This window comes from Oreochromis niloticus, linkage group LG2, assembly GCF_001858045.2.
Source record: "Oreochromis niloticus isolate F11D_XX linkage group LG2, O_niloticus_UMD_NMBU, whole genome shotgun sequence".
NCBI lineage: Eukaryota > Metazoa > Chordata > Actinopteri > Cichliformes > Cichlidae > Oreochromis > Oreochromis niloticus.
Genome location: NC_031966.2, coordinates 31,022,404 through 31,035,298, shown reverse-complemented (window position 1 = coordinate 31,035,298; position 12,895 = coordinate 31,022,404). Strand labels below are relative to the sequence as shown.

Below are 12,895 nucleotides of genomic sequence, written 5' to 3'. Positions count from 1 at the left end.
GGGGGAGGAAAAGACGAACAGAAAAGAGACGGAGAGAAATTGGACCCATGGGTTTGGGGGGGAAAAAAAACATGTACGAAATCATCGAGTCGCTGCGAGAGGCGGCGCGAGCCTGAACTCAAAACGCAACACATATTCATTTAAAGACACGTTTCTTTTCGGCATCCATCCATCCAAACAACCAACCGTCGTGGCACCCGTGCACAAGCTCCCGACAGCGTGCACGCTTTTCACCCGTGGGACAGCTGACTGAGAATATCTCGTGCTGAGCTACAGCACAATGCATACAGCAGCTTCTATTAGCCAAGCAAATCTGTGGAGAGGGAGAGAGATGGAGGACGGATGTGTGCGAGCAGATTGTGTTTTTGTGCAAGCATCTATTTGCATGCTAGTGTGAGCTTATGAGTATATATATATTTGAATTTGCTTATGTGGCTTTGTGCTTATTTATGCCTGTGTGTTGGGCGTGCATGCACGCACACACACACAAACGCACACGCCTCTTGTGTGTTTGTCTGCTCCTGTTACTGTGTTTGTGTGCCTGTGGTCGTGCTGGAATGGAACACGGACATTTTGCCGCTGAGCTGAATTCACAGAAACGGGTTTGGTCCTGGCCTGCAGAGCAGTATTTAGACTCTGTATTTATGCGTTGGACAACCACAGCAATCTCTATCACCGCCTTGTGATTCATGTTTGTTTGCTTTGCTCTGTGTTGATTCGATTCCATCAAGAAGTTGCCCCCCTCCCCTTCTATCTCATTCCCCTAAAACTCTTCCCACAGAAATGTTCACGCCATACCCGGTCAGAGTTTCATCAGCCACCCCTCATCGGAGCTGACCAAGCACGCAGTGGGTTTCCATAGCGAGGATGCGACATTAAAACTAACAGCCTCTATAATTATACATCCATATTTCTCCGATGAGTTTGTGTAAACAAGTCCGGGCTCCAGCTCGGGGGAGGCGGACTTCTTGGCAGGCCCTGGCTGAGGGTGCCACTGAATGGCTGTCGGAAAACAAAGCCATTTCAGAGTGTGCCTTGGAAAAGACAAACCGCTGTTCTAGGGATGGTGGAGAGGCAGAGCGAGCTCCATCTGACAGACACAGAGCTGTGATTTGAGCTCAGTTATTGGCCAAAGAAGAAAGACACTGAGAATATGTGTTGTTGGCAACGCAGAGGGCAAACAACCTCAGACAATCTCTGATGGAAAAGAAAATATGCATTTCCAGAGTGTTTCAGATTACGGGCCTTCATTGTTTTATCCCGTGTTTCTGCATACGTGTTTTTTTAAAAAGCGATACGCCATTGTCCAGTATAATTTGCCTTATGGACATTGACGCTTGTCTTTCCGTGTCCTACATTTACTTTTCCTAATCATCGCGGACTCCAAACATGCAGTTACCCAGCAGTCTTAATATGCCTCCCCTTCTTTTTGCCTGAAGCTATTTTAGGGGTTGTAAAAACCACAGAGGTAGTTTCAGCATAGACGATGAAATTAAAAAAAACCCAGGAAGCCACGTTTGACAACTGAAAATCGCTCCTGGAGAAATAGTAATTCGACAAATGAGTTTGTGCTAGATGAGAGGGTTGGAAAAAAACTAAAACAAAAAAAAAAATCAACAGTGTTGTTGCTTCTGAGTCAGCTCTGCGGTCTCTCGTGGCCTCTGTGCTGAGAGGAGATCTAAGATAGCGGTTAACAAAAACGACTTGAACAGACTTCCCACAGCACCTGCAAATGCACACACACACACACACACACACACATAAAACTTTGAAACGTGAGAGCAGAGGACGGATGGTTTAACGGGTGGAAACGAGGAATGACATCGCAGGAAAGAGCAGAGCGCAAGGCCTCGCATCCGTGCAGGATAAAAATATTCTAATAAGATAAGCGCGGAGCACAGCCGAGGAGGGATGAGTGTCTGCGTTTGGGGGATGCACGGAGAGGACTAATTGAGATGAATACATGAATATATCAGCTTCATCTAGCAGCAACGGGTTCAGTCGTAACCAACGGTTACCATTCACTTGTACAGCCACATGAGCAGCCCCCCCCCAAACCCCCTCCACTTACCAAAAAAGCCCCCCTACAACCCTTCAATACCCCCCCCCTCCCGACTCTAAACAAACTCCTCTGTAATAAACGAAAGGCAATAACCAGCGACAATCATGCTGTGCCTGCTAACCCTCTCTGAATGAAATATCCAAAGGAGAGCTAGCAGAGGCAGCCCGGATAGATTTGCAAAGCAAGCAGAAAGTCATATATTACACTGGCACTCTAATAAACACTGGGCTATGTTCACTCACGGGGGGAGGGTGGTGGTGGTGGGGGTTAAATCTCCTTAGTCCAGGCCATGATGCTTCACCGGTGATAACCTGACCTGTTAGCGGGGTTTACTTTTGAAAATGGAATCCTTTAAAGCTTACTGATTAGCTGCTCTAACCTGTAATCAGTAACATCGATGACAGTTATTTAGTCAATCAACAACTATTACTCTCTACGATCAATACTCAATAACTTAAAACACACACTGAACTTAATCATATAGGATTAAATTTAAAGGTTACTCGAGACATCTTTTGTTTTTTGCTTCTTTTACAAATGCTATTTATAACTTTTGAATCAAAAGTTAAGACTGCTTCTTTAATATCACTTTTAGAGTCTTTTATGCTTTTAAACTGTAACATTTTACAAAACAGGACAGACAGAAATGTTTGCCAACAGTACAAATTATTATTTCAGTGGCTGTCAGAGATTTGGGGGGTTTTTTCTTCAATGTCCACAATCTGATAAATATGCAATGAAACAATACAGCCTTTGTTCTCTACTTATAATAAGTATGTAGGAGAGGCCATAATTGATGCAAAAGGAAAATCCTACACGGAGCCTCTTGCTTGTAATTAAAATATTTCAGTGTGATTTTTACAGAGGGAGGCTACCAGATGTTAACAGTTATCATTTCTTAACAAAAAAATTCATTTAATTGCCAGTTAAGAAATGTGCGAGTTATTTGCATCTCTATAATCTGACAATCAAAATGCCTTTGTGTAGTTCAAATGCTCCGCTGACAACTGCAGCTGCCTTGTTTCTGAGTGCCTGTGATTTGATTATGGTAATTTTATGTTAACTCTAAAAGATGACATTTAACACTTTTTTTCTAATCAGATTACTGTTATTGCGCTACATCATAATCGAGCTATACGCCTCGCTAGTGTTGATGTATATTTATTCGGCTGCGTACGTGCCTTTGCATTTGTATGCGTGCTTCCAGCTTCCCGAAGTCGTGAACCTTGCATTTGTGCATGCAAGGTATGATAGAGAGTTTATGTCCTTGCAAAATGTGGGGCAAGGGAGGATCTTGTGATCTTCTGCAGACGAGCCCGGGGTTTCAACCTCAACCTCCAACACCTCCAAGGCCAAAAATAAATAAATAAATTCTTATATATGCGAATGTTATCCAGGGGGAAGATGACTGCTATAGGTGGTGGTTGGATGGAGGGGTATTATGTGAAGCTGAAGCAAAAAAATAAATAATAGAGATACTTATATAGAGGAGAGTCCACATCAAAAAGCATACTATCAGGCGTGAGCACCACAGAAAAAAAAAATCATCTCAGTGTGTCAAATGCAGTTTGTCAGATGTATTCTCGGGCAGTGATTTTCAAATACTGGATAAGCACCCATCTTTAAGTGTTTCGGGAGATAAATACGGCTCTTTCGTGACTGACTTATGCTCAGACGACAACAACAGTCTCTTTCTGTTTCCAGAACAAACAATCAGAAGGCGTTCCGACAGATTTATGTGGAAAGTCAAAGAAATAAAAACAGCTTCACTGTTTGCTGTGAGCAGACATAATGTTTTGGGGCTTTTTGGTTGCTGCCCCCCACCCCCCTTCCTGCCTACTTTCTCTCTTTCAGTGGGGCATATCTTGTGGAGGTGAGACAATGTGTGCTCCACTGCGGCAGCATTCTGGTGGGGAAGTCTGTGCGTGTCAGGGTCCATGATGGTACACTGTGATGGAGAGTGACAGCTGTCGGGAGGCATCAGGCTTACCCTGCCCCGCTACACGGGAAACCGAGGGGAGAGGAGAAGTGCACCACGATAGGTTGCCTCCGTCTCCTGCCTCGTGGCCTTTTTTCCCTTATATCGAGCAGAGCTTTACCGGCCCGGCTAACCACTGCAAACGTCTAACCAAGCAGTCACGCTACATTATCTCAATGAAGAGCGAATGGGAGAGAAAATGAAGGGACTTTTTTTTTGGCTCCTGCTAGGTGACATATAAAGAGTGCCTGTGTATATATTTGTACAGGCGTGTATGCTTGTCCTCCCTCTCTCTCTTACCGCTCTGTTGCTCATTTTCCCCATTATATTTCCTTTTCCTTTAAAAGCCTCCTGTCTAAAATCACCTCTCTCCTGCCTCTAACCCCTAAACGCGCCGCAGTCATTTTGCTCACAAACAGCTCGTTCGAAATCCACGTGTTTAGACAACGCAATGAAATATAACCAGTTTGTCCGCTTTTACACCTGGATGGGGGGTGGGAATGTGTATGTTCATATGTGTGTGTGTGTGTACATAGCTGGCATGGGGGAACTGAAGGTCTGGGATTAAGATCAGTGCAGGGTTATCATTACTGACCCCCCTGCTGTGTTTCCGTGACCTCTCGGCCATGAATTTTGACCTTTAAACCCACCACGACTCCTGTAAGAGCGGGGCTGGGATGAGTGGACGGGATCCCCTGTGGTGATCACCAGAGTCAACACACACACGCTCACCATTTGGTGCTTACTTTACCCCAAACCTTTTGTTGCTTATTCTGCCCCACGGAAAGAGACGAGGTAAAGGATGGGAGTGGGTGTGTGCGAATGATAAAGGGGCTAACAGAGCCACGGAGTCAGACTGGAGGTCGGGTGTGGACAAGAAAAAGACTGCCAGTAGATTGAGTGGAATGTCCACTCCCCTGTGCGTCTTCTTCTGATCTCAAATGGTGTCTTTCACGTCTGACCGTTAATCAGAGCAGATAAGCCAGGTCATTATACACAGAGCAGATTTACACCGCTCTGCTGGCTGACCGGACCACATTCCCACAGAGTCACTGGGATAACCTACTCACATCTTCTAGGCAGGGATAAGCTTGCCTAAGGGGGCCTCAACACACACACACACACACACACACACACACACACACACACACACACGCACAGTGCACTGCTGCACAGGTAAAGCAGGCGGTGCGTTCAATGCAGGTGCTTATTCTCTCTTCTCTTGCTCCCTCAAGGAAATGCACACATAACACACACACATATGCGCCAGCCACGCATGGCCATTATCTCAAATCAAATCAAATCAAATCACCTTTATTGTCACATCACATGTGCAGGTACACTGGTACAGTACATGCGAGTGAAATTCTTGTGTGCAAGCTTCACAAGCAACAGAGTTGTGCAAAATACAATAACGTGCAACAAGCAAAATATAAAAATGGTTAATCTAAAAAGTAATAAATATATGTACCATATATAAAGGTATATACATCTATATATCTAAATGATAGATGAAGTGTGTCACGGTGTGTGCACAGGCTGCGGTGGAATAAATAAAACAAGCTCTTCCTGTTGCAAAGGACAACAACATTACCATAATACCAAGACAAATACTACATCCGATTACTGCTGACGCGAAAACGTTACAGTATATGAGCCTAATAATGATCCACCATCAGGCTGGATTCTGCACGACCAGACTCCCCCGTGAAGGATTTACAACTGCTTCTGTGAGAAAACACTATGGAGAGAGTGTTAAGTGCTCCTAATGCTTACATAAAAAACACACATCAGCAGGAACGCTGTTACGGAGCAGAGACACAAGAGAACGTTGCAGAAAAGCTCATTCAAGCTAAAGTAAAGCTGATGTTCGCGCAAACCGCAGTCAAGATGCACGGAGACGCGTGTGCCATTAATAAAGTTCGCTCAAATATTTATGAAGTAATCGGGAGACAATATGCGGAGAAGCTCTGCGAACAGCTGGTTAGCAAAACTTTGAGGAAGACGCCCAAAAATAAAAATAAAAAGCCCAAGGTGTTATCTGCAAGACATGTGGGCGTAATAAAGCTCAAAGAAATATTTCTAAAAGTCCACGAGATGCGTTGCAACAGCAGCCCACCCCTCTCTAAAAACGTCCCTTGATAACATCACAAGCTTCATGCTTCTCTGCATCCCCGTTTGTGAGGGGGAGTTCGCAAGTATCGATCGAACCGCTACAGATGAAAAGAGAAACATATGTGCGATTTAATTTGCGTGAGTGGAGAGTGTGAAAAAAAAAAGAAGCCACTTGTGAGACTAAAATCTACACATCTGAACTTTTGAGATGTTTTATACCCAAAGTTACATTTTATACAGTTAAACCATGCAAGGAAGACTTGTGTTCTTATTTGGGAAAAATGTAACATAAGGAGATTAATCGTGTTTTGTGAATATTTGGAAATATAAAAAAAAGTTAATTATGTGTTGGATAAAACACTGTTATGTATCACGCCTCATTAGAGGAGACTGGTACTGGGTCCATGTTTTCCTAGCAGCCCAGGAAGCCTGCAGTAATTTCTCATTGTGCTAGTCATCCTCTGGCAAACGGCAGCTTGTTGCATGAGTTTAGACAGTGTGTTTCTAATGTCAGAGTCATCTCTAATAGTTTCAGAATAAATCACAGATGCAATGAAGACTGTTTTCTGAGACAAGATCAAGCAAAACTCGACGTCTAATTTTAGAAATGTTTTAAAGTCAGACAACTTAAAAAAAATAAATACTAACAGAAGATAAAATTAGAGCCTAAGTAAGCAAAACAAGGCCTTATTTTCCTTTATTAGCTCAGTATGTTATCATGTGCAGAATCCCATTAAAAAGACAAAAACAGCAACTGTTTCATCTTTTTGCAGACTGAAATCATTAGCTCTTTCCCCGATAAAGACCACATCTGACGACGTTCTGAAACCTCAGTGTTTATCAGTAAAGACGTGGTGGTGCAACTTCTGATGCACATCCGGGCTGACTCCTGATTATGACAGAAACTGCTCAGTTCAGATAAGAGCTTCAAGAGTTCCTCCTAGTCGACTTTCAGGCTGCACAGCATTAAAGAGTGCTTCTAAACAAACATAATATACAGTAAAAATGCATGTTGTCTTTCAACTTTCCTGAATAAAACAAATTAACGTTATTTTTTCGATACGCTCATGCACGATCTGTCTCTGCAGCTCGGCTGGCTTATCAACAGTTAAAAGATGTCAGGTGAGATTTACTGTTACCACCAAGCCAAAACTAACAATGAATGTCTGCTGCAGTCTTATCAGACTGCATTTAAGTGTGAATCATATGCTTTATGTTTTTTTTAGATCGCACTAGTGATAGAACTCGTCCAATGTCAGCCAGAAAATAAGGCTGTTGAAGACATGATAATCCTTGTGTTGAAGGACAGCGAAAGGACACTGAGAGAACAGTGAGTTAATAAGACATATACAAACCAACCGCCCCTACACTTTAAACTGTTTGCAATGAAGTAAAGTACCCGAGATAAAACCCCTGTTTTTGTTTCTCTTTGAAGGCTTTGGGAGTTTAAACTGGAGGATTTTGATGAAAATGTTGCCAAGCCTCTCCTCATGCTGGCAAGACTAGAAACCAAAAGAGGACCTATAATAGTTGCTTTAAATTCGTAATGATTTTATCTTCTAAATGTGTCAAAACTGCACTTTATATCTGGTTTTTCAGGTGTGAGTTTTTCAGGTAAATACAAATAATAAATGAGGGATGCTGAGTTTCAAGGCCAGATGCTCCGTAGTCCAGCCTCTGAATTTTCAGCAAGCTATTTTTGATGCACAATTACTAACAGCTTCAATTCTGATGACTCGAACCTACGGACATCCTAAAATCCCAAAACATGGCATAAGATGTATTAAGAGAGAAGCAGGAGGAGGCCCAGGGTCTGGGCTGCTGTTATTGAGGGTTATCGGGACAACTTCTCCTATTCTATCAGGTTTGAAATGGTCCTGTCCATTTTGAAATTGCATGCGGCACATTTCAGCCCAAGATCCCAAAAGTCTGACTTGTTTCTAAATCACACCCTGTCAAACATCAACCTTTTTCGAAGGTTTGGAGTAACAGGATTGAGGTTTTCTACATTCTCCAGGAGAAAGACCTCAAACCCAACAAAGAACCAGACAGTGCTGTGATTCTGGATTTTCCGGCTCCTCTGACCCCACCTGTTAAACCACTGGTCATTACTTCAGTGCTGAATTACTCAACCAGACAGTTGGGTGAAGCAGATTTGCACAGCCAAGTTTAGAGATAGACGCGGTCCCATCAGTTTTTTTCCCCCTGCTGAGCCTCAATCCTTAAAGGAAAATATAGTACGTAAAGGAGCAATCCAACCACGAGAACTCCTTCCAGCTCTTACACCCATTGCTAACCCTGAGGTAATTACAACGGCATCAAATTACATGAGCAGGAATCTGTGTGAAAGGCAGCAAACACCACCCAGTACAGTGACAGACTCTTCTATGTCAACACCACCAGTTCCTTTGACACCCTCTACTAAAAGTCCTTGGTTTACTCATACACAGACCAGTGAGGTTACAAATTAAAAGATCTGTCCTAAAGCCAACCAGAGAGCAAGACTCTGCTATTGTTCCAACGTCACTGCAAACATAGTTACCTATAATAAGGAAGCAGTAATAAATTACGTTGACAGTGTCTAAAAAAATATGTGTAAGGAAAAGTTTGCACAACCTACAATCTTTAATTTTTTAGTAAGTAAATTTAACACTACACAAGCATTATTATTAAAGAAAATATGGTAAAAGTACACATTAGATGGAAGGGCAAAAAACCTTTAATTCTACAAGTTTGTAATTTCTTAATAATTTTCCAGAAAATTTCCCAAAAATAGCTTTACAGTTTTACTTTACTTTTGGCACTAATTACAGAGAAAATACACATTTCCGTAAAAGAAAAGCTACATTTAAGCCCAAACTGTTCACTATTTATTTATCTTTGCAAACTGAAGTCTCCATATATGTTCAGCTGCCTCTCTGTGACAAATTTGGCATTATCGCACGCCCATCTGTCTGAAACGTTTCGCTCTGGTGATGAAAAGGTTCGCTCAAGTTAGTGGAAGTGATAAAATAAGAGTGCAACAAATACACTGTATTTTTGCATTTCCATCAAGTAGAAAAAAAGAAAAAATAGTACTTTTTTATTTTTATTTTTTAGGAAATTGAATGAAATATTACCTCATATTATTATAATATAATTGCATTTGAATTATTTATGTTAAATTAACCTTTATTTAACTTCAATCAGCAGCGGTTAAATGCACACACAAATGCACATATGTAAAGTAAATATACACACATACATGTTATAAAAGGTCCAACATAATAAACTTCAAAGCTAAACAAACTAAAAACAGTGTATTAAGTAACTGTCACAGTCATCTCAGACCAAACAAGGGCAGTAATGTTCAGGCTTAAAAAGATTTCCAGAAGATTTGAAGCCTTTTCTTCTGTATGAGGTTGAGGAAAAGCTAGAATAAATAAGTCAACAGCTTCCCGTGCTTTTTTGGACAGCTGCCGGTCAGTAAAATAGAAACAGACAAGTGTTTATTTTATTACTGGCGTTTTAGCAAAAAAGCAATATTTAAACCTAAAACGCTGCATCTAGTGGGAACTGCAATATAGCTGCTTTTACCGTGGTGTTGTTCTCTGTAAAACAGCAGTTTGAAAGAATAAAGAAGAATCAGGCTGAAAACTTTAAGTGAAATATCGAAACTGTGCCCGAGCGCAGAAGTAAATAGCAGCAGTAAATCTACTCGGTGACGTTAGACGACTGCAGAAAACTCTATTTTTCCCACCACAAAAATGTAAAAAATAAAAAACCCCAACATTCAGCAGTCAGTCAAGGTTGCCACTTTAAGGTCCCGTAATGATATGGAACATTTCCATCCTAAACACCTAATACCGCTCTGCTCTCTAGCTGCTGCTGCGGTGCTGCTGCAGCGGCCATTAAAATGCAGTTTTCCTAGGAAACTCCCAGGTGTGACTGTGTGTAACTGAGTGTGAAGCAGAGATTATTACTCAGATCGTTCAGTCGGGCCTCTGCGGTTAAATGAAGGTTAAAAAGCTAAATATCAACAATAAATCATCTTTCACGACAAACTTACAGGTGATGTAGTAGTTGACGTTCCTCTTGAACTCCAAGCCCATGTAGTTGGGGCTGAACTCCTGGAATTTGATGGTGAACTTGATGTCCTTCTCGGGTTTGTTACAGTTGACCAGGACGTTAGGATCGAGGACTGTACTGCAGCTCTCCGCCTGCTCCCTCTTCACCAGATACAACTTGTAGTATTCGTAGTCTCTCCCCTTGGTCCGCTTTGGGACAGATGATATCCAGCTTGTCCCCGATGTCGGGGTAAATCACCAGGCCTTTTCCAGCCACAAACCTGAGGTGGGGAGGGGGCGAGAAAAAAGAAAAGAAATTGTTACAAACACATAAAAAACTAAGTCTGGAAAAGCAGCCGCATAATTCAGCAACAGTTTATACAGCCTTAATACTTTGAGCTGTCGGAGTTATGGGTTTAGATTTGTCTGGCATGGCCTTTTAGGCAGAGCGCAGTTAATTTAGCCCCGCAAAAACACTACATGTAGCAGCTTGACATTGTTCGGCATTAGAGTGTTTCACACAAATCCCCTTAAGTTCCTTCTCATACTTGGATATGAATCAAAGCATACCAAAAGTTTGCGAGAAGGGAAACAAGATGGCCTGACACAAAATGGCTGCCACAGAAACGGACGTACGGGTGGGATTACATCACATTTTTGAAAAAAAAGCTTCTTCATAATTTCAGATTTTGTGAGTTTTGGATAATGCCAGCCCGACGGCGTGGTATTCACATGGCATCTACTTCAGTAGCCTGCATCTCTGGAGGAAAACATTGTACCAGGGGTCGGCCGGGAGCTTACAGCTTCCCGGTTCATCTTCCCCTCTGCCGTGATCATCTACTGAAGGATTAAGATAATCCATGTGGCCTTACTGTACCTCTCCACCTCGCTCTCTGCTGCCAACTCAATCAGATCAGCTCTTGTTCTCCTTTATTCACTAAAGGTGGGGAACAGGAGGAGACCCAGTGTGTGTTTGTCTGTAAGTGTGTGTGAAGAGAGGAGGCGGAGGGGACACGCCAAGTACTAAGCAGTGTGTTTGGGCAGTGGTGTGTATGTTTATGCATGCCTGCCTGTGTGTGTGTGTATGTGCGGTCAGCAAAATGGGCTGAGGTTGCAGTCTGATGTGGGGTGGGGGGTGGACGGGCTGAATCATTGTTCTGGACTTGTTTGAGGCTTAAAATGTCAACATGGTTCAACTCTGCTGTCCCAGTTAGCCAAGCATTAACCCAGACAGCCGGACTGACCACGGGTGTGTTCATGTACGTGTACGTGTCTGTGTGTGTGCGTGCGTGTGTCATGGGCGCAGACAGCGAGCACAGCAGCAGGGCTATCTGCTAGATCTGCCCATGCCAGCGGATTTAAGCAGGATTTAGCAACGCGCGATGCATTTGTTGTTTTTTCTGATCTCTTGTGTTTTAACAAGACATCAGGGGTTGGGCCCCTCTCTGTCCCCCCTCTCTCTCTCACAGTCTCTTCCCTCTTTTTTTACCCTTCACAGTGTAATCTCACCTTATCTACAGCCCCTCATTTCATCATCACACACATCATTTCACCAGTAAATAACTGACTCCTCAGACAGCCCCGGCTGAAAGTAGGGAACTGATGCCTGATAGTGTAAGTGCGCGAGTGTGGTCGAGCTTATTGGGGGGAGACGGCGGCAACGGCGGCGGCAGTGCATGATCACCAGTCTTCTTCCTCTGATGATGTTAAACGCTGGCAAACAGCCACCCATTGTAAGAAATGATCTTTTAAAAAGTCTTCAATCTTCAGAAGAAATTCCCCCCCCATGAAAATTAACATGATTGGATTAACATTCATGGCCATTCATCTCAGACAGGGTCATTACCAAACATATGAGTTCATTCACAAAAGAGATATGAGATATAAGATAAGAGACATGCAAAGTGGTCAAAATCCTCTCTGTCAGCCCGGCTGTATATGATGTCATGAAAGCATGTGTGGGAGGGTGGGTTTGGGGGGGGGGGCTCTTATACAACGCTTGGAAACGGGTGAGACGTTATTTGGCCGCCATTGTCTGAGGCTCATGGGGGTGGAGGTTGAGGGGAGGGGTTGTGCAAATTCAAGGGCCGATAAGAGAGAGGGAACTCGGGGTATCCTTTTGTCCTACGTCTCCCGACAATCTGCCTATTTTCAGCAGCAACAATTTGCATGTGCTTGTGTGCTCGTGCACTTGTGTGTATGCATGCATCCATATGTTTTCATGCATGTGCGTGTGCGTGTGTGCCGTGCCCAGTTACACGTGCGTACGTCTATGAAGACACAGACACAATCAGTCTCTAATTGGATCTACAAGATGCATCAGTGAGGCATAAACAAGTTTCCATGGCAACATTAGGCTTTGTTACTGACCACCCCTCCCCTCCCCACCTTCTCGCTATTCCTCCATCTAGCCCCCCAGCCCCCCCTCTATTTCTACTCCACAATCTCATTCCCCATTGCTTTATCCTTCCCTCTCATTCACCTCCTCAACATTTCCCTCATTCCGATTTTCTCTCATCACCACCACCACCCCTTTCTCCATCCTCCCCCTCGCTTTCCTCTCTACACACACACACACATCCACACACCTACAGAAAAACAAGCATGAAACCACAAAGTGGGGGGGAAAAAAGGAGAAAGAGGAGGCAAACATCATGATTACACTGCTGTTTGTTTCACTCAACAAGTAGCTTG

The 12,895-nt window shown here is 43.2% G+C and overlaps 1 protein-coding gene across 1 annotated transcript in view; it reads right to left on the bottom strand.

The window, feature by feature from the left end:
- The window catches only part of efnb1 (ephrin-B1), a 58,983-nt gene that overhangs the window by 23,792 nt on the left and 22,296 nt on the right, over positions 1–12,895 (bottom strand). The window contains 2 exon segments of the mRNA XM_003445909.5: positions 10,204–10,402; positions 10,404–10,482. Coding sequence (XP_003445957.1) covers positions 10,204–10,402; positions 10,404–10,482 — 278 coding nt within the window.